The 21,957-nt window shown below is 42.4% G+C and overlaps 1 protein-coding gene across 3 annotated transcripts in view; it reads left to right on the top strand.

Annotated features, from left to right (window-relative positions):
• LOC115568503 (multidrug resistance-associated protein 5) overlaps window positions 1-20,902 on the top strand; it is a 37,825-nt gene extending 16,923 nt beyond the window's left edge. For all 3 annotated transcript variants that reach the window (XM_030395819.1, XM_030395822.1, XM_030395820.1), the window contains exons 7-29: window positions 644-791; window positions 1,941-2,089; window positions 2,248-2,355; window positions 3,293-3,643; window positions 3,750-3,821; window positions 4,002-4,126; window positions 4,214-4,286; window positions 4,428-4,631; window positions 5,340-5,465; window positions 5,756-5,867; window positions 5,980-6,164; window positions 6,555-6,701; window positions 9,022-9,151; window positions 9,523-9,676; window positions 13,133-13,261; window positions 13,439-13,625; window positions 14,507-14,596; window positions 15,030-15,222; window positions 15,333-15,492; window positions 16,946-17,024; window positions 17,133-17,246; window positions 18,334-18,498; window positions 19,702-20,902. In XM_030395819.1, coding sequence (XP_030251679.1) covers window positions 644-791; window positions 1,941-2,089; window positions 2,248-2,355; window positions 3,293-3,643; window positions 3,750-3,821; window positions 4,002-4,126; window positions 4,214-4,286; window positions 4,428-4,631; window positions 5,340-5,465; window positions 5,756-5,867; window positions 5,980-6,164; window positions 6,555-6,701; window positions 9,022-9,151; window positions 9,523-9,676; window positions 13,133-13,261; window positions 13,439-13,625; window positions 14,507-14,596; window positions 15,030-15,222; window positions 15,333-15,492; window positions 16,946-17,024; window positions 17,133-17,246; window positions 18,334-18,498; window positions 19,702-19,794 — 3,294 coding nt within the window. In that variant the 3' untranslated portion in view covers window positions 19,795-20,902. The remainder of the gene's footprint in view (window positions 1-643; window positions 792-1,940; window positions 2,090-2,247; window positions 2,356-3,292; window positions 3,644-3,749; window positions 3,822-4,001; window positions 4,127-4,213; window positions 4,287-4,427; window positions 4,632-5,339; window positions 5,466-5,755; window positions 5,868-5,979; window positions 6,165-6,554; window positions 6,702-9,021; window positions 9,152-9,522; window positions 9,677-13,132; window positions 13,262-13,438; window positions 13,626-14,506; window positions 14,597-15,029; window positions 15,223-15,332; window positions 15,493-16,945; window positions 17,025-17,132; window positions 17,247-18,333; window positions 18,499-19,701) is intronic.
• Window positions 20,903-21,957: the final 1,055 nt, after the last annotated feature.

Below are 21,957 nucleotides of genomic sequence, written 5' to 3'. Positions count from 1 at the left end.
TTCAGATCAAGTTTTGACATTTGTGCTATGCTGCTTTTACAAAGAAGTTGACAAAATACTGTATGCATTTATTACTGGCACACAGACTATAATAGATTGATAACAACAGACGAATAAAGTCAGACAACTGTCTGTGTTTTTGATATGGTGTCAACAACAGAATGCAGTTTTTTTGCAGACTTTTTATAAAATAGACAGCACGTAATGATCACACTCATTACTCCAACGACAAGCAATTCAATAACAGCAACTTCTAAAAGCTCCACCAAAAGTTATGGACCATTGTTTTACTGTTGACTCATTATTTTCTGAGCTGTAACTTTGAAATCAGTTTAGTAGACGACATGAGCACTCATCACTTTGGAATCTTTTTGTTAATTCAGGCAGTTGAAGGGACTTTTTAAAAGCATCATAACTCTTCGGCTATCAATCTCCTGTCAACTTTGGAGCTGTTATTTTCAAATTATACTCAGTCTAAGCTGGAGCCTGACAGCCAGAGACCCTCGTATTGATGTGAGAGGCATTTATCACTCCGGTCCCCCGGACAGCCCTGCAGCACAGCTAATGCGATTGTGTCTGCTTTCATTTCCTCCCCTGCCACTTATTTCTCTTGTCATCACTTCCTTTGTTCCTGTCTCTGCAGATGCTCGCATCGAGGCTGACGGCGTACTTCCGCAAAAAGTGTGTGACCGTGACTGACCAGCGCGTGAGGCTGATGAACGAGATCCTGGGCTGCATTAAGTTCATCAAGATGTATTGTTGGGAAGATGCCTTTGCACAAAATATTGAAAGTGAGTGGCGTCACGATACACCGCTCGTGTCATGTTTGTCGTCAGTTCTCTTGGGATGCAAACTTGGCTGCTTTTTGTTTTTAATTTAAACTTTTTATTCCTCACTCAGAATAAAGGGTCACCTCATTTGAATACCTGTCACCGTGTTGCAAATGAGTGTCTAATTGGTCAGTTTATCGCCTGGAATTAGACTTATCCTCTTAGTGAACTGGCAAGATAACCCTGCCCCTAAATCCATTTTCATTAGCCTGCGCCGTTTATGTGGTTCCCCGTGCCCTCCTCTATAATCAAGGCCACTTTGAATCCCTTGGCTTCAAGGTTAATTGGCAATGTGTTTGGGGCCTTATGATACCTTGAGTGACTGTCAAGGCTGCTCTACTTATCCATGAATTAGCGATGGCCTTTTCTCATGAGGACCTTGCTGTAGGTTGTGGATAAGGATCATTCTCCCCCTTTAATCATGCTCCAAATTAGCCAGGTGGGGCTCGTTTTTATTGCTGTCCGTTGATTACCTATCATAATCATAATTAATCGGCATTCGACTTAATAGCCAATGAGTCTGAAGAGTTACAATGCCATTCCCTTCAATTACTATTGTTGTTGAATTGAAGATCACAGTGTCTTTTGCCCGTGGCGTGTGACTTCTGCTTTTGTAATCCACGCAGAAACACACATAATATCCAGAGCGAATCCCGTGGAGAATATCATGTACCAGGAGGAGGGAGTTCTTTTATTTCTCACAGTGCTGCTGGGGCTGAATTAAAGATGCACAAGCTTTTTGTTCCAGGGTTTGCACCCAATGAACTGGGTGAACAAAGCAGCTAGCATGTGCATTTGGGAGATACTAACATTGAGGAAGGAAGGGGGGCAGGATTTGGGCTTTACACTTGGACAGTTATCAAGGTTCAGCAGGTTTTGAAGCCCCTTTCATGCCGTATATGGATGTGGGGCCCTTGTCCTCCCTCTTGTATCTATTTCTGTGCAGTTGCTCTGTGTTGGTTAGGGACTCTTATGGTGTTGTTGATTGAATGTTCACTGGAGAACCCTTTGGGAGTCACTCAACCCGTACTTTATTTTCTCTCTCTTTCAACCCCGTCTTTGCCTTTTTATCATCTCTCTCTCTCTCTGTGACTCTTGTCTGTTCAACAGAGGTGCGCTCAGAAGAGAGGGGGATACTGGAGAGAGCTGGGGTCATCCAGAGTCTCACAGTGGGTGTGGGACCCATTGTCCTGGTGATAGCAAGCGTGTGCACTTTCACCCTACACATGGCTTTGGGCTATGACCTCACTGCGGCCCAGGTATTTCAACGAACATCAAGGAACTTGAACTTGAAACTGGTTATGAAACAATTTAAATGTAATACTGATGCCTCTATAAGTTGATGGATCAAGTCTCTATCAATTTTAAAGTCAGGTGTCGCCAATAACTGTCTCGCTCTCAACACATCCCATCTCAGGCTTTCACCGTGGTCGCTGTTTTCAACTCCATGACCTTTGCCCTCAAAGTCACACCATCAGCTGTGAGGTCACTGTCGGAGGGTGCTGTCGCCGTCCAAAGATTTCAGGTGAGAGATATAAACAAGTCTGTCAACCACCCGATGCAGAGTTGGGTGGTGTGGATGTCAAGGACTCAGTATCTTATTATATATCACATCACACTTTATGAGGGTCAACAGGGTAAAGTAGGCATGAGATTGTCGATCAGAAGGTGCACCAGCTGGTCACACCGCATTCTGATATTTTCAACATACTGTACATGTGGTAAAAGTCGTATGTCAGTGAGAGATGGTTTCACTGAGCCAGCGAGGGTTAAGTAAGCAAGCGCTTCTGCCAAGGACGCACCAAAAGGCCTCAGGCATCCCGTGTTTCCCTCGAACGCAGAATTGACAGAGACATACTCAAGGACAGGTCAGACTGTACCTTAAGCAATAGACTGAGTGATATATTGGCACAGCTGCCTGTATCTTATGACACAGCTCAGCCTCAAGTCAGAACATTTGTCGACTATTCCATTAAACATTGCTAGATCTGTTCAGCAAAATACAGATACAGAAATGCAGCTAAATATATAATCATTATTTTATACATAATTTGCAATAGAATGGCATTTCTTCCTTGTCAAATGTTTCTTTTTTTAAAGGTAGCATCGGATTGTACTTACACATGTTAACATTATCAGTTAGCTTCTGCAGGAACAGTGTTTCTGTGGGAGAGAGACGCTTATTTTCGTGCAGAATTAAAGCTCTTTTACATGCACCAGAATCTATTCAACACAAAATTTAAAAACATAATGGGTGTTTTAAAACATCAAATTAAACATCAGGGAAATCAGTCGTTAGAGACATACCTAGTTAAAACACTCTTTTGCTGCAACATAAGGAAAGACAGAAGCTTTCAGTCTTTTTTTCCATATATGTTTTAGTAAAGAACATAAACAATTTCTCTACAATGTGTCAACAAAGTTAATTGTTGCATAAAGTAACCCACTGTCTCTCTCCACAGAGGCTTTTTATGATGGATGACAGAGAAGCTGTTTTGGTCAAAATGGAGGATCCTGGCAATGCGGTAGAATTTCAGGACGCCACACTGGCTTGGGAAAAGGCGCGCTCTCCGGCTACGAAGCCTAACCCGCCTCCCAAGAAGCAAGGAGGGATGAAACGCGTCTTCCGCAGGGAGAAGCTCAGCCTGTACATTTCAACAGAGGACAGCAAAGTAAACAAGGAAGCTCCCAACGCACAAAGTCTCCTCACGAATATGGAGCTGGAGAGTCCACAAAGCACCATCTCCTCGACGCAAAGTATGCGACCTCCGCTGCACAAGACCCTGCACCGCATTGACCTGCGCATCAAGAGGGTAACAAACACATATGCAGAAATCTGTCCAACATAGGGGGATGGACAAACCATTTCCAGCTTCATTATTAATTCCTACAATGCCACTGTATTTTTTCCCTCTGCAGGGTTCATTGGTTGGAATCTGTGGAGGTGTCGGCAGCGGAAAGAGCTCCCTCCTGTCTGCTCTACTGGGACAGGTGAGATTCAACTGGTTGTTCAACTCGAGTTTCCTCTTCAGACAGCGCGGACATGAATAGCAGCAGCAAGAATAGCTTTAGACTTTTGGAACATTCTATTCAGACACAATGCCGTGAAGGATAAAAAAAGGAATGTTTCAAGTGTTTTCTCATCTTTCAACCCCTCTCCTCCTCACACAGATGACCCTGTTAGAGGGAAATGTAGCTGCAAGCGGTGGATTTGCATATGTGTCACAACAAGCCTGGATCCTCAACGACTCTCTAAAGGAGAACATCTTGTTTGGGAACCAGTACGACCATGACAAGTAAGCACAACTACTGTATAATGATGGCAAACAAAAGCAATCAACTTGACCCCTTATTAACATATTTTCTCATCATACCCTCATCAGATATAATGCCGTCCTAGAAGCCTGCTGTCTTCTCCAAGATCTTGCAGAGCTCCCATATGGAGACATGACTGAGGTACAGTAGAAATCTGCTCCTCAGTAATAAGAGTGTTTGATAAGTCTTTCTTTACGCATGATGTACTTTTAGTAGATATATCTCTATCTCTCCACAACTAGAAGAGAGTTTAACGGAGCTTTTTTCTTTTTAACTTATTAGATTGGAGAGAGAGGTGCCAACCTGAGTGGAGGGCAGCGTCAGAGAGTGAGCCTGGCTCGTGCCCTCTACAGTGAACGGCCCATACTTCTCCTGGATGACCCTCTCAGCGCTGTGGACGCCTGTGTGGGTTCCTATGTCTTCCGTAAAGCTATCAGGGGTGTCGGCAAAGGAAAGACGGTGCTCTTTGTCACCCACCAGTTGCAGGTGAGGAGCTGTCTGTGAAACCCTGATAACACCGGTTCCTTCCAAATGTGTCACTTTGTTTATGTATATTTTAGTAGTTTCAGCATTGTGAAAATATTCCATGCATTTTTGTCCCTCTCAACTGTTTATGTTTCTTTAAAGACCTGGAAGGAAACAGGTCTCGTATTATGTAATTTTTTTAAGGTTTATACCTACTAGGTGTCTACCAGAAAATGTTTACATGCGGCAATGTTCAAAAAACCCATTATTTCTCTTCTTTTTTTCAATTTGTAATACAGAGGATAGTTGAGAACAGTTCAACAAATACAAAGAAATACCACTGAAGTTACAAAAGAGCAGTAGAAGTCTGCAATAGATAAACAGTATGCAGTTTAACCATTAATCTTTACTTTACCAATATCCTTCTTTTACACAATATTTATCCTATAAGATTTTTCAATAACAAAATAGGCCCATTTAGACTGTAGACTGTATATTTACTTTACTTTATCTGGTGAAAAAACACATAATTTATCTCGTTCTGTCCATTGAACACTCTGTGTTAGTGTCTGTCTCTTCAAGGCACAAAAATCCCAGTCTGCTCTGATTGGTCAGCTATCACAGGCCTGAGGATGCACATTATACATTACATGGGATCTTTAAGTTTAAAGCTCCAAACCTGCGTGTAATCCCTGATTTTGACATTGTTTTCTTTTTTTTCTCTTTTAGTACCTGTCCGAGTGTGACCACGTTATTCTGATGAAGGATGGGCAGATTTCAGAGTGCGGCACCCATGAGCAGCTACTGGCTAAAGAGCGTGACTACGCCACCCTGTTCAACAGCATGCAACAGGAGGTAAGGGGGTGCAGGAGGCACCAGGCGAGCTCTTTTGAATAAGGCATCTCTGTTCAACAGCATTTAACATCACAAACTGAATAATTCATGAGCATTAAGAGGCAGGACCGATAGTTGAATACATGGCTTTTCATTATTTATGTGCATTGATTTACCAGTGAGCTGCTAAAGATCCTGTCAATAATATCTCAATCTAAATGACCTGCAGCGTGTTGTCATAGCTGCAGTGGTCTGTAGCGTTGCCATGTTTCTAAACTCACTTTCCGTCCTACTACTTTTGTGTCTCCCAGAATCTGGTGAAAGAGAATTTAAAAAACAAACAGCAGAGGGCAGACACTGAAAAGGCTGACAGCGCTGTTGATGTTGCCAAGGTCAGACCAAAGGTGGAACACAAGAAAGGAGGTGAGTGACCCTGCCACTTCTCATGCACCACATGGAGAACGAAAGCTAACTGCTTGTTTTCCTTGACAGTGGTTCATCTGTAACTTCATTCTTGACGTCTTTCCTTATGTAGAACAACTGATGAAAGCTGAGGAGAAGGGCTCTGGTGCAGTCGCCTGGTCTGTGTATGGTGCCTACGTCAAAGCAGCGGGAGGTCCAATAGTCTTCCTCATCAACGCCTTCCTCTTCCTCTCCACCACAGGCAGCATAGCCTTCAGCAACTGGTGGCTGAGCTACTGGATCACTCAGGGCAGCGGGGTGAGTTTGGAGACGACCCTGCTTTACTGTAATAGACAGCGCTTTTTAGCACGTATATCCCAAAAGAAATATATAACTACTAGTCTTCAGTGAGCGGTGGGAGCCCGCTGAGAATTAATCTGAATGTGTATGATTAAAAAAGTAACAGCAACGGTGGAAACTTAATTAAAAAACAGTGCACGAGCAGCGAAGAAACAGATGTGCAGCAAAGCAGGCGGTGGCAGCTATTGAGAAATGTGCTCCATATAGTAAATATCATTTAACTGACTTATTTTCATGTACTTTTTATGCGCTTCCCTCTATTTGATTAGATGCAAAATTCTTACATGGGGAGAGAATCAATGTGTTTTTTTATCACTCTTTGTAATTTGTTGCTCCATCTGCACTCAGAACACATCATTAATCTTGGTCAATGAGACGACGGCGGGCAACAGCATGAGACTGAACCCTCACATTCAGTATTATTCAACTGTTTACGTCGTATCCATGGGAGCTGCTTTACTGCTGAAGACTATGAGAGGGCTTGTGTTTGTGAAGGTAAGCTTCCCCCACCCCAGAAACTCCCATCTTTCTCTCGTATGCCTTGTCCACAAAATGTCCACAATGTGTCAAGTCAAGTTGAGTCCTTAGTTAAGGCGAGGCAAGTCCTGTGTCAAGTCACACCCCGGGCCTCCCCCCTCCAGAGATACTGCAGTATCCGGTCTTTATAAAAAGATAAGATTATCAGAAATAAACACAGGAATGCGGCACTAAAGTGCAAGACTCAGGAGACAGTTGAAAGCCTTTACTTCAAGAAAACTGCTCAGTACACAGAGAGGCAGTCAAACAGGCAGCCATCCAAAAAGGGCTAGGCAAGAGGCAAGGTCAAAAAACACAAGCAAGGATCTAAGAACTAGAAACACTGAACATCAGGAACAAAGGCTGAATGCAGACAAACTAGCACAGAGGACTACTTGGGCACAGCAGAAACACATCAGGGTGGGGAGACAATCACAAAGGTGTGAGATGAGTAACACAAAATGAAACAGGAAGAAGAGCCACAAAAGTGAAACAAAGAAAACCTAACCTAGGTTGCAGGAACAGACATGACACATCTAGGAAACTCTGTCATTCTGTCACATGCTTTGTTCCTCAATCACTGATGAGCAGACATGTGATTCAAGTCGAGTCCTGTGTCAAGTCACACCCCTGCCTCCCAACTCCAGAAATGCTGCAGTCTTACCTGCAGTAATTAGTCTTTATAAAGAGATAAGATAAGTTATAAATACTTGTGTAATAATGATATTATAGGCCAAGGTATGTAACCTAATCAAAAAGTATGACAATGAATCTACTTTTGTTTTTATGATGATTGAAAGCGTAGCGTCACAAGGAGTTTGAATGACATGAAGTTATCACCACAATGCCATTCTCAGTGTGTGTTCGCATACTGGGTAAAGCTACATAGACACTTGTTATGTGAACATTGATCACATTAAAGAACACATACAAGTTAAGCCAATTTTATTCATAAAGCCCCAAATCACAATAGCATTGCCTTTATGGGGCTTTTACTCAATCTGTCCTTAGACCATCAATTCAAGTCAGGACAAAACTCCCCTGAAATAAAAAAACCTAGCAAGGAGGGAGAAATTAAAAAAAAAAAACCTCATGAAGAGCTACAGTGGAGGAGTCGCTCTCCCAGGACAGACAGACGTGCAATAGATGTGCCGTGTAAAGAACACAACAACAAAAGCACAGAGTAGATTATATAAGATATGTGTGGGTTCAAGCGGACGAGGCGAAGTGGTGCCCGAGCCACATGATGTCCTCTCCACTCTGGTAACCTGGAAGAGGACAGGCCACACAAGATAATAAGCAAGAACATACCAGAACGTTTAAAGATTTAGATTTTACGTAAGCACAGGTAAAAGAAAACTATAAAAACAGAAGTGAGCTGTGATTCGTGGGCGACCTTCGAGATATGACAGTCTAAATACGTGATATATGTGAGGTGACTTCCAAGTCCAAGTCGAGTCTCTGAAATGAATATTAAAAGCTGATAATTTAGTGGTGGACGGTAAAGTAGTGATCCTGCCTAATTGTCTTTATTGTCATTTGTTCATGCTCTCATGGTTTCAGTGCCGTAATTGAAAATGCCCACGGGCCAACTCCATTTATCCGTCCACTGCCATGTCACAGCTTTACAAAGACTCTGTGTGTGTGTGTGTGTGTGTGTGTGTGCATGTGCGTGTGTGCGTGCGACTGCCAGAGAGACAAAGCGGCAGAGAGAGAAAAGGAAGGATGTGTGTGCGTGCATGTCAGTGCCCCTTCGGGTGCGCATCCTCTTTTTCAAGCTAACCCATCCTGACACTGCATTGCAGAGGTTAGGTCCCCACGATAATGTGTGCCACTTGAAATTGCTAATTTTTCAAAGCCGGCTAATCTTTTTTTACCCCTAGCTGTGATGAGATCTCTGGGACTGTTGAATATTCCATTAATAGAATTAATTTGTTCTCTGCTGCCACATGTAATTTCTGTCCAATTGGTGAAATGTCTCTTGCTCATTAGGTCATGACCTTTATGTCAGCCTCCCAGAAACTCATTATAAATGAAGATTTGACAGCTTGCCTTGTGCGAGGAGGAGAGAAAAAAAAAAATAACAACCCATCACTGTGCACATGCTTAGCATATGGTGAGGTAGACTTTGCTTCTTGACTGCCACCGCATTTATCCATTGTGTGCTTTAACGTTTGAGCACATCGACAGACTGTCTGTTTATCCGAGCCATGATTCTTTCCGTATGCTTCTTAAAGTGGTTTGTTTACATGTGTCAGGTCTCCTGTTCAGACGCGGCTGTTGTTGTTTGTGTTGACAGTGCACGGTGAAGGCTGCCTCCGTGCTGCACGACAAGCTGTTCCGCCGGCTCCTCCTCAGCCCCATGCGCTTTTTTGATACAACACCCCTGGGTCGTATCCTGACCCGCTTCTCCAGAGACATGGATGAGGGTGAGGCTTGATTTGTCTTGACTGGGAACCTTTCCCTTAAGAGAGCTCTCAGTCAGTGAAGTCACCCCGCTTGACAAGGTGTAGTGCCGAGACACAGTGTGGGTTTTTTGGCCTGAGGGAGTGGCTTTCTGTTATCCACTTCACTGGTGTCTCTGTTTGACATGTTGATTTGTGGGTTGCTGGGGCTTTTTTGGATGGTTGATTTTGTTTCTAAGCATAATATTTTGTAGACTCCACTGTGTCTCATTCTCTCTTTTGAGGGTATAAAAGCTAAGAACCACTTAGGGGGGCCACAAAAATATAGTTCACATGCAGAGATAGATCCAAACTCACGCAGTGTGTCTGATACACAATATGTTTCCTCTCCAAAGTTGACGTACGTCTCACCATGCAAGCTGAAATGCTGCTGCAGAACCTCACCCTGGTGCTGTTTTGCTTGGTGATGGTGGGCATCGTCTTCCCCTGGTTCCTGATATCCATCCTGCCCCTGGGAGCCTTCCTCTTCTGCGTCAACCGTGTCTCCAGGTCAGATTCTCATCACTTCTCTTGTTATCATTGCTATTTGGCAGTGAGCCTGATATACATACAGACTGTAACAAGTACTCAAGTTCCTTTAAGCACAAAGTATGTACTTTCTGCCGCGATGGGGTTTTTTTCTCAATCAAAACAAAAACAAGGGACGCGAGTAGCACTCGATCATGGGAGCTGTTATTATCATCATCAGTGTTAAACAACCACCACTGCTGATGACATCAGGGAGCGTGCATGTATAGAATCACCAGTCAAATCCAGTAAATGTTTGTTGACTTTGCCCCAAAATAAGGTTTAAAACTTTCTACTTCTACTGCGCATGTGCCCAGTTTCACTTTTACAGTCCTGCCACCAACTAATCCCACTTGAGCTCTCAAACAAATATGAGTTTAATATCTAATCTCTGAATAAACTCACCTTGCTTGTTAATCCCGTGCATTACCGTGATCTCTTCCTCTCCCGTGCTTATTAGAAGTCCGTCTGCAGCAGCACCAAATTGGTTGAAACTGTCGTGAATCTTAGCTGTGCACGATGGGCTGGCATCTTTCATATTTCGGATTGGCTTTTGGTGGAAGGTGATGTGTGTCATACAACCGCCCTCTTTTCAATGCAAAAAGCCTTAAGTGGTCTGTCTCTCTCTATAATTTCTCTGGTTTTACTCTGGTTGGAAGGTAAAACGACAGGCGACTAAACGAAAAGCACCATAAACGTTTAGGATAATGTAAGTCTTTAAGCCGTAACATATATTTGCATTGATGGATATTTAATCACTAGGGGACAGAATAAAAAAATCCAAACAAGCTGACAGAAACACACCCGCTCATGTAGTTAATAGGACTTAAGTGCCAGCCGACACAGAGTGATTTACATCGTATTTTCAGGTTAGCAGTCAGAATTCGTTGTTATTAAGCCAAAGTTACCTCACCAGTCACCAGTCCCTGACTTCTTCTGCCTGCTAAATGATTCGGGGCAGCGGGTTTGTGATCTCAGCTGCCAACAAACACTGACCTAAAACAGGCTAATAATCTCTGTGGTGCTGCAGATGAGGTGATTATCCTCCATTCTTGTTTTTATTATTCTCTCTGATTGTAGAACTGCGGGCGGCCATTTCTCACAATGAGATATTTGATTGAAGGTTAAACCAAACAGGTCTCGTTTACAAAAGTCAAGGTGATCTTTCTGTATTATTGTACTTTGTCGTTGTATTATAAAAGCAGAGCACAGGCTACTTTATGCTTATACAACAAGCAACAGTACACATGGAAATACAGCCCATAATGATCGTGAATTTAGTGATTAAAAACAAAGCTCCAGTTACCTGCAATGTTCTTAAATGGTTTCGTTGTAGTAAAAAAAAAACCGGGGAGTACTTTTGATCATCTCATCTGCATGTATGTAGAGTGTTATCGGTCAATTATCTAATTTTTAACAGTTCTGCTGTAAATGTTGCAAGAGCATCGCGGATGATCCAGTGACTCTGCATTAGTCATTATTTATGACTTCGCAGCAATTGTGCAATAAAGGTGAATCCACCGAGGTGAACAACAGCGCGCTGGCATCATGGGAAATAACCACAGCGTCTTTGTTATTTCCCCTATCTGAGAGATCAAAAGGAGCACGACTCTCAGCGTTATTGTTGTGCTGTTGTAAAGTCAGAAAGTCCAAAAACAAAATACAGGAAGTTCCGGATGTCATACAGTAGGCGTTATTTGTAGCGATGACAAATATAGAAGGAAGTGCGATGAGTTAGATTTGAATTCATATTTCTCAAGTAGAGCTAAGAGTTTTGGGGGAATATTTCATGATACTGATTGCTTTAGGTTCAAAGCTAAGCTGTGTCCCTGCTTACAAATCACACACAACTTCCCCTCCCCTTCTGCGGGTATGAATCGTTTGATATCTCGTCCCCACATAAGCTGGATTTCTTGATTTCTTTAATCAGATCTTATAACAGTTTCTGTCTCTTGAGGGATCAATTTAATTACAACATATCTTCATCTATCTTTAAAGAGACACTTGATTTGTCGGCAGATCAAGTGGAATTAATGTTTAACTTTGATCGAGTATTTAAGCGCGCAAGAGGAAGAGGAGGACTTTCACCAAAAAGTAGCAATCACCCCTGGCAACGCTTACAAAAGAATACCGTATCTTATAAAGTCACGACATCCGAGGATATGTATAGACGGTACATCTAACTGGATCTCCCATTGAAATCACCCCCTTCTAAAGCAGCTTTTATTGAATTCTGAAATGAAACTGCCCAGGGCATAAACATGTTTGTCTGGATCGCGGGCTCGAAGCGAGGAAGTGTCATGTTCTTTCCCGCACTCTTTCTGCGCTGTTATGAGAAAAACCAAATGATTCATGGGAGACTTGAAATTCACATGCACCATCCATTCTGTCTTGGTGTCTAAAAGTAGAACGACACCTCGCCTTTGTCAATAAACCACCCTCACTCACACTGCAGCGTGGACAGCGAGTCTGGTATCTCTCTCTGGCTGCCTATCGTATGGGGGAAATGCGCATGATATTGGATGAGATAGTGGGAAAGCAGTGCTGTGTCGTGGACCACATCCTCTCGGTCCGCCGTGCCGTCATTCCCTGCGTGACACACAAGTGCATCATTGGAGCTGATGCATTTCCCATTCTTTCATTCTTCTGTGAGGTTTCCATATTCAGCTGTAATGTCTGCGGTCCTTTCAAGATCAGTGAAAGATGCAAAGTAAATAAGTGGCTGACGGCAGCAATATCAATTTGACTAAAATGTGACGCGCATGCTTCAGATCTTAAAACCCTCCCAAAGATTTGTACCACACATCTCACACGGGATTTCGAAACTCGGTCGCTTTTTTTTTTTATATACTTGCTGTGGCTCATTGTGAGAGTAAAATGTTCTCCATGGTGTTTTCCAATTTGATGTAATTTATTTGAAAGATTTGCTCCTCACATGCCGAGGCCTATTTGCACACAGTTCCTTTGCCATTTTCATTCAAATTAGGCAAACCTGAGTGGAGGCTTTTCCGCTCTGCTGTGCTGCAATCTTACCTAATTTGGATTTTCACAACCACTTGGGGTTACAAATGAAAATAAACTTTGGTTGTGGCGCACGTCTAGACTTAGCTTATCTTTGCCTGTAAATGATATTTAAAGACTGTATAACATTCAATCAGTGTGAAAACAAATTAAATTGCTTTGTGAATATTACAGGAAAGACAGAACTTATTTTATACCAGATTGCAGTTTAAGTTCTGCAGTATTTTTATATTATTAACTGTGTGATTTTAAATTAACCTCCACGTACCTCTGGAGGGAGCTCATGTCCCTCCAGCGGTACGAGAATAATGGTTTTAGCGGTAGAAAAGCAATTGATATAATTTATATTTATACTAAAAATTCAGTTTCCGCATTAGGAGGATGAGTGTGTGAGACTGTATTTTTATCTTTTTCCAGGGTTTTGATTCGCGAGCTGAAGCGCCTGGAGAACATCAGCCAATCACCATTCACCTCTCACATCACCAGCAGTCTTCAGGGACTCTCCACAATCCACGCCTATGGAAGAGGGCGCGACTTCCTCCAAAGGTGAGTATAATGGTGTCTGTCAGAAGATGGAGATCATTAAACTTTAATTCTGTTGTATCTCTCATCGTATGTTTTCGGTTCACTCCTCAGTTAGTGAAGATACTAAACCTCCCGCCAGAAATAGAGTTCTTCTTTGCTTTTTCTCTGGCTGTAATTAATTTATCTCCCTTTCCTCAGATATCAGGAATTGCTGGACACCAACCAGGCTTCTAACTACCTCTTCAGTTGCGCGATGCGTTGGCTGGCAGTCCGTCTGGACCTCATCAGCATCGCTCTTATCACAGCTGTAGCGCTTCTCATCGTCTTCATGCACAATCAGATACCTCCAGCCTATGCAGGCCTGGCCATATCGTACGCGGTGCAGGTATGTAAACACATGTAGTCGCCACTGACTGTTTAAGATATGATCGGAGCTTTCCGGTCTGGTGCGGAAGTGTCTTAAACTTGCATTATTTTATAATAGCCAGCAGGGGGCAATTCAATACAACATGCTGTTCATTTAGTAAATTATGGTCCCATCAAGCGTAAAAAGGATATGAGTGATTGAGAAGTCCGTACCAAGGCTTATCTTCAGGGTTATAGATCGGATCCAATCAGTATCCTCCACAGCTACACCCTCTCCTCCAAATATGGTCGCTTCTGGCCTTAATAAACAAGATGGCCAAGACTATAATGCCAAACCTGAATGTTCAAAACAGATGTCCACAAACCAATGAGTGACGCCAGTTGTTTCACACCCTATGTAGTCTATGAGGTTAATAAGAAGGTACACTTCTTCGCACGTACTTAAACTGTTCCCTCAATGCATGAAACTTAAATCGAGACCATGTAAATAGAAGAAATAACCTGTTCTAGCTCTCACACATGAAGTTGATTTCATAAGCAATAGAATACACTGTTGTTTACCAAGCCTCACTTGGTATGGTGTAGGTAATGGTGGCTAATGTTGTTTTCGGTACAGTTTGCTGTATGAGCCCCAATATTCATTCATTTTGCTGATTTCGTGTCTCTTCTTCAAGTCTGCTGCCGTTAACTTTTAGGAAGAGAGTGCAACAACATTTGTTTTTTAAATGATCATTGCTAGGAGTCCTTACAGCCATGGTGGAGATTTGTGAAGGAGTCACATCAGCAAATATTTTTTTTAGGCTTTAAATGTTTTTATTGTTTCAGTGCTCATTTGTCGAAGTTCTTTCACGGTGTTAAACCCTAACCTTTCAACTCTCTCTGCTTCTCCCTCACCTCCAGCTGACCGGCTTGTTTCAGTTCACGGTGCGGCTGCTCACAGAGACTGAAGCTCGGTTTACATCAGTCGAGAGGATCAATCATTATATAAAGGTAGGAACACTGATTGGCGGAGTGAGGGAGGCGGATTATGTGACACACGCTGCACATCATCACATGGACTCGGTGACTTTCTAGAATCACACCGGCTAATGCAGACCAGCATGAATTTGGGGCAGTTGGTGTGTCCAGACATGTGTGTGCTTCCGACGTGTGCGTGTGATTGTATATGTGTGATAAGCAGCGCAGCAGGGAGGAGATAGAAACCCAGTGTGAGGTCTTTACACACTCCAGAGCACATGACAGGGCTTGTTTCACACAACAGCCATCAAACTGCAGAGATACGAATGGCAACTTTTCTTTTCGGCCTCGAGAGAGCAAAGGAAGGCTCACGCAGTGAAAATCACTACAAATCAGTTAGAGGGGCTTGCACCTCCAAGGAGATTTAGAGATTAATACCAGATACCATCCCCTTTTTTTATCTCAGAATCTAGAGAGTGAAGCGCCCCGACAAAGTCCTGAGGCAGCCGCTCCTGCCCCCTCCTGGCCTCAGCGGGGAGAGATCACCTTCCAGGATGTAGAGATGAGTTATCGTGACAATCTGCCACTCGTGCTTAAGAGTCTGTCCTTCACCATCCTGCCTGAAGAGACCATCGGCATTGTGGGTCGCACCGGATCAGGTATAGCTGACCTCTTTGTGCTCCCCAGCCGGCAGCTTTTTCAGCTCCTTTTTTTAAAATCTCCTTTTGTACACACAGTCTTTGTACAAGCAGAATCTTTTCTGTTGCAGGGAAGTCCTCTCTGGGTGTAGCTCTGTTCAGACTGGTGGAGCTGACTGGAGGCTCTATTGTCATTGACGGAATCAATATCGCCCAGATTGGTCTGGATGACCTGCGGAGCAAGCTAGCCATCATTCCTCAAGAGCCGGTGCTCTTCATCGGGACAGTCAGGTAATCCGAGTGATAATTGCTTGTGTTAACGAGCTTTGTAACGTATGCAGTGGTGCAGCTTTGCAAAGTTTAAAATGCAGAGAGCAGGGAATGAATGAGAACAACAACCACTCAACAGTTAATGTGCTCTTAACTCTCAAAGACCTCGACAGCAGGCAGTGGCTGATAATGGCTCTTTTTTTTCATTGTTTAATAACTTTTGAATCATTCATCCTATCTATATGCTTTAAACGCTCATGTAAAGCAGAGTTTCTCAACTTCTCAGAAGCACTTATCTTGATTTGGCGTTCAGGAGCTCTCTCTACCCACGTAGTTTCCTGGGCCAATTGGCGATGGTTGTTCAGTCAGATGTTCAGTAGATCACTCACTTTTGCTTCAATGTCCTCTGTAATGATTTAATAACCATTCTATTTACTCTCTTAACTTTTTTTTTGGACACATGATTACACTGTCCTTCACTGAAAAACACCTCAGATAATATGATAACAAATGTAACTTGTTTAGGAAAGGTCAGATACAGACAAAAGTTCATGTAGAAGTCTAAAAACATCCAAGTACATTTAAAAAGATTTTTAAAAATCCCTTTGTGAGGTTCAGTCAACATTCACATTTAAAAAAAAACACTGCTCTGAGACCAAGCAATTGCAAATTTGGGACTTTAAATGAGCCAGTATGAAACCTCAGGTTCTCCAGAATTAGATGATGGATGGCGCCTGATGCTGACCGCTAGAATAAGGTAGGAAAATACAGGAGAGTCAGGCGCCACAAAAAATGTTCTAGCTCCTCTAATGTAGAATCCTGTGGTGTCTAATGGTGCAACAATGTGGTCACACTGGGTGTCTGTCAGCGGTCTTTATACTTCCTTACTGTATTGTCTGCTACTCCCTGCTGATGTGCCTTCAGTCAAACTGCCTGGTTAAAGCCACAGTGAAGACTTTTAAAAGAAAAACTGCAGCTGTATAATTTATCAAAACTATTAACGAAATCGCAAGTGAAAATCACAGGAGCTGAGCTTTTTGCTAACAGTAAAATATGTCACAAAGTACCATTATAAATGGAGCATTGTGCTGCTATAGAGACGCCCTGGCTCACACATCCTTTTTTCCAGACTTTGGAAACGTGCGTGTTTGGCACAGCCCCCAGCAAAATGTCACATCCGGCAGCAGATGTGAGTGTGAAGCCACACCGGAGGGAAATCATGACAGGAACAAAAATGATGATCGGCAGGAAAAAAAACTAAAAGCACACAAACACTAAATTTGACAGGCAAGATGGATTCAAAAACAAAACATCAGCATTGTGTTTATAAAAAACGAGCAGTCAGTATGTTTATGGATGTGGATGACCTCGGGCTCAGATGAGAATTTACGTTGGTCAGCAGTGAACTGTACCTCGTGTCTTAATGGGAATTGTCATCACGTTCAATCACAATTATGTCTTCTTTTTCCAATAGGAGCAATTTGGACCCCTGGGATCAATACTCTGATTCTGAGATATGGGAATCTCTTGAGAAGACTCATATTAAAGAGATGGTGAGTCACAAGTCACTTAAACACAGTCAGATAAGGTTGAATGATGCATTACTTGAATGGAATAAAGCCCTCATGCTTGTCCTCTCACCTCTGTATGACCTCCTGCAGGTCAGCCAGCTGCCTCATTCGCTCCACTCGGAGGTGACGGAGAACGGAGAGAACTTCTCAGTGGGAGAACGACAGCTACTCTGCGTGGCCCGGGCCCTGCTGCGCAACAGCAAGGTGCTGTTTGTATAACACTGCTCGTTCACATTTACATGAGGAACATTGTGTGGCGTGGTGATGAAAGCAGCTCAAGTGAGACGTTCTCCTCAGTTTTATAATCTAAGAACAGAAGCTCTCCATATCACAGAGTGGTCAGTGTGCATGTGTCTCTGTATGGGATAACACTGCCACCTAGTGGAGCTCAGAAGCATGAATTAGGCACGAGCTGTTTGTCATCATTTTGTGTTAATAACGTTCTATAACTTTACATCTCCTGATTTGTTGAATTCATAAGATATTATACTTTATTTAATCAGTAAGTCACACAGAGATCAATATCTCATGTATAAGTGAGACCTGAGAATCAAATCATAATGTAGTAATAATAATAATTATATAAATGGCAATGGTAGTGTTAATGACATTAAAATATAATAATCAAATAGGAGAAGATTAATATATAATGTGATGTGGACACAGCAGCCTGGCGAAATGCATTCTGAAATGTCCTCAGTGAAAGAATGGAAGAAAAGAGTGAGAAGATATTCTGTGAAAATATGTTTAAGAATTACATTCATAAAGACAAACTCACCTGACAACCTGAAGTGTCCTTGGTGCAGGTACGAAAAAGAATAAAGAACACAACTATGTTATATAAAACAGTCACACCATACTTGCCAACCTTGATACCTCAAAAACTTTCAAAACCAGAGCAGGAGTCTGAAAAATGTGAGATTCAGAGACTTTGTTCTGTTTTTTTAAAGAAATAATTTAAAGACTGAAAATAACAAAACTATAAGTAAACTGCAGCAACATTCTTCCCTATATACTTTTAGTTCTCCATTTCGTTTTAAGGGAAAGAATGCAGAATAATTTGCCCCTGTTTGATCTGATGTGGCAGATGCAGTGCAGGCTACTGTTCTTTAAAACGTCTCAACAGTACTATAGACCCACAAGCTGCGCCGTGCCAGAAAGAGGCTGTAAACTAAAAGGGGAAAAAAGGTGTGAAAATGTATCTTAAATGGGGAGAAATACAGGTGGATTCTTACTGGGTGAAGACAATTAAAAGTCAATGTGTTTGTTTTCTATTTTTCATTTGTTTTAGGTTCTGATATTGGACGAAGCAACAGCCGCCATCGACGCGGAGACAGATCTTCTCATTCAGGAGACCATTCGCAGCGCGTTTGGCAGCTGCACCACCCTCATCATCGCCCATCGTCTGAACACGGTGATGAGCTGCAGCAGGGTCATGGTCCTGGACAACGGCCAGGTGTGTAGAAAGGCAACATGAGTGATTGCGCGATTGCACAATTCGGCGCCTCAATTGAAACTCATTCCCAAGTTGATACCCCCTCTGATTTACTGTGTGAATTGGTCCCTTTGAGGTGACGGATTGGATAAGGCAGTGCACGCTTTACTCGGGAGGTCATGTGCTCGAGCTGACATTTGATGCAAGCAGTGAACATTAAACGCACACGAATGATTACCAGTCTCAGCGTGACCCCTTGACCCTGTTAATAAGTTGAGTTTACCCCACAAAGGATTCATCAGCGTGCAGAGTTATGTGATTGATCAGGATCGACAATATTCATGGTTTGAAATTATTATCACTAACTGCCACTGGGACCGTGCAACCGTGCTCCCTGGGTTTCTACCAGAAGTGACAAAAGTATATTCTATACTCATGTAGAAGTACAGATACTAGAAAAAGCACTCTGTTAAAAGTAGAAGTATTTATTTAACTTCTTTACTCAAGTAAATATAAGAAAGTAAATGATCTGAAATGTCCTGAGAGTATTAAAGTAAAAACTTAAAGGTGTCCCTTAAGTTTCTACTTAAAGGGTTAATCAGTAGGATTGGGCCGAGCTGTTCCTGAACGCACCGGACAGAGTGTTGAGTTTCAGTCGCGGGGTGTCAACTACTGACGTCTCAAGCACAGCATCAACTTGAGTAAATAAGGAAATTCAGGCAGAGGGTTAAATCATTTCCATGGGAACATTTTTATTTGGGTCGTTTTATGACGAGCTTTAAATTACCCCTCTGCGACTGATTTGGTTCGATATGAGCTGTTTATTGTGCCTGACGTGTTGATATGATGGATTTTTATTTTGTTTGGGCTTTTAAAAGTGATTATAATCAGAATACTAGGCTCCATGTTAATGCAGCTATGGTGAAAATTCAGAGAGTAACGTAGCTTTTAGCGATCACTTAGCGTTAGTTACCTAAATTTACAGAAACTTGTGGCTCACACAGAAACATAACAAGGCTGCCTCAGGACAGTATTTTTTTTTTCCAGACATTTAAATTCTTTTCATACGCTGCCCTCGGGAAATAACTCAGGTTGCAATATTCTTAGAGAAAATAATATGCCTTGATTTTTGTTCCTCCTCACAAGTTCATGGAGTGAGCAAGTGGGACCGTCTGATTTTATATGCTGGCACTGATCACTGTTTCATCTCTTTCATTCTCATAGATTTTGGAGTTTGACAGTCCCGCCGCCTTGCTGGCAGATGAAAACTCGAGATTCAGAGCCATGATAGAAGCCTCAGAAAACCAAAGCAGATAAAGGACGCCGGGCCCTGATCTTCAGCTGAATACCTGCATTGCACAAAGAACACAGTTAATTCAATCCTGCCGCGGTGTGAAAGTCATGTGTTAAGAAATACAGAGGGCTCCTGTGATGGCTGCTATGTGCAACAATGTCTGTTTATTTCCAAACCAAAGACCGAAGGGACCACATTTCTGAAGGGCACATCAAATCTCACAAAGACAGACGGAACAGCCTCCTGCTCTTTGCCTCCGTGTCACAAGAGTTATTTCCCGGAGGCCAAATAATTAACTTTCAGTGAAACAGAGCAACGTCTCTGACGACAGCACTTTATATTTCATGTGGACACATTAAAGGACATGCGGTGCTTCGTTTTTCCCTCTGGAGGCCAGCTAATCAGTGACACTCTAATTAGTTTTAGTCATTTTATTTCCGTTAACTACAACCTCACAGCGCAGGAATTTACTGTGAAGGATTACTGTTGATTATTCAGTATAGTATATCTATAAACAAATCATCAATTAATCATTCCTAGTAGGTACTGTTTGAAACATGCAAAAAAATGTTTGGTTTCTTTATGTATAATGCGTGTAGTTCAGTGTTTTAATGCAGTTATCTCAGTAAATTATTGCAGATACGTGCCTAGAGCAGTAAACACTTCAGGTCATGTAATGGAGTTAGCCATGTGAGCATGCTTTTTATATAAGACCGCATGCAGGTACTGTGTTATGAAAAGAGCTAATGTTTCCTCTAAATCCAAATGCTGGAGTTTAAAAATCAGCGCTTTTTAGACTGCTGTTTTTATAACAATGTTTTTTAACAGCAAAGTAATTGCGGCGTTGGACAAATGATGTTATACTGTTGTGAATGAGGTGCAGGGGTGTTAAAACTGATCGACATCAGGACGTGTCTTCAAACGTTGTGTTCTCACAAAGCTGGGGATTGTAAAACTTCTGCCTTATAGTCAAGTACATGCTGAACAATCATGAAGAGTGCAATATCTTTCTGTTGCATCGATGCATTGTCAAGATTGCCTTTGTACACGTGAGATTATGATGTTGCAATATTTTTCTTCTTTTGTAAATGTTTGAGTTGTTTTTTTTCAATTAAAATATTTTTTATATACGCTGATGTCCATCCGTCGTAGATATTTTACATATTAAAGCAACATTATGTCACTTTTTCACCTTAAAATAATCACGTTGATGGCACATTGTCTTGTGACAGGGTGACTGGTGTCTGTGTCTCAGCTGCTCCTATCGCTCGTCTCTGCGCTATGTAACGTCAGTGAGAGGGTCGGATCACAGCGTTACACAACTGTAACGACCTCAAGATGACAAATTGTTGCAGACCTGGAATTTGTATTTGCAACAGTGGTGTGTCACTCAGAAACTGTGGGGAGGGGCGCCAAATCACACAAAATGCCTATTTCTACATATTGTTGTTCCAAGTCTGTTCACATGTGGAAATGCGACTGCATGTGTGGAGAGTTGAGTTCAGCCTTGTGTGGCTCGAGGCACACACACACACACACACACACACACACGCACACCTGTTCCACAGCGTGCTGCAATCAGCCAATTATGAGGACTGTGCTCAAACTGGTCAGCTGTCAGCAAACCATATAAATTCCTTAACGAGGTAGGAAAATAGGTGGAATTCAGCAACTGATTTACAATAAATTCTTTCATTTATGTATAATACTTGCAGGACTGCACAGCAGGAGTGACTTTATACTGAATGTCCTTTGCAGGAATCTTTGTGTGTGTGTGAGAGAGAGAGAGAGAGAGGGAGATAAACAGCTGTGTCCACAAACAACTGGACTGAGTACTTATCCTGCTCTGACCCCCTGCTGATTAGCGCTGATTAGCATTACATATCAGATAGTCAGCGAGTCGGAGCCTTTGTGTTTCTTGTCCTGGCTTCGCCTCCTGCTGCAACAACATTCCATAATAGCATTATAAGCCCGTCACTCGCAGTCGGTCTGGGAGCAGAGAGGAGGCTTCTGGCACAACTTCAGCTACTTCTGAGGGGCATTGAGAACGGAACAAGGTCTAAAGAAATGAAATGAAAAAAAAAAAAAAAACACCGCTACACTCAGAGAATATAGAACAACTTCATTGTTAGACCAACGTGTTGCAGACTGTGGCCTTCGTCAGGGTCATCGTGAAACACAATGCA

The sequence above is a fragment of the Sparus aurata genome, chromosome 18 (assembly GCF_900880675.1).
Source record: "Sparus aurata chromosome 18, fSpaAur1.1, whole genome shotgun sequence".
Taxonomy (NCBI): Eukaryota; Metazoa; Chordata; class Actinopteri; order Spariformes; family Sparidae; genus Sparus; species Sparus aurata.
This window is presented reverse-complemented; position numbering and strand designations above follow the sequence as displayed.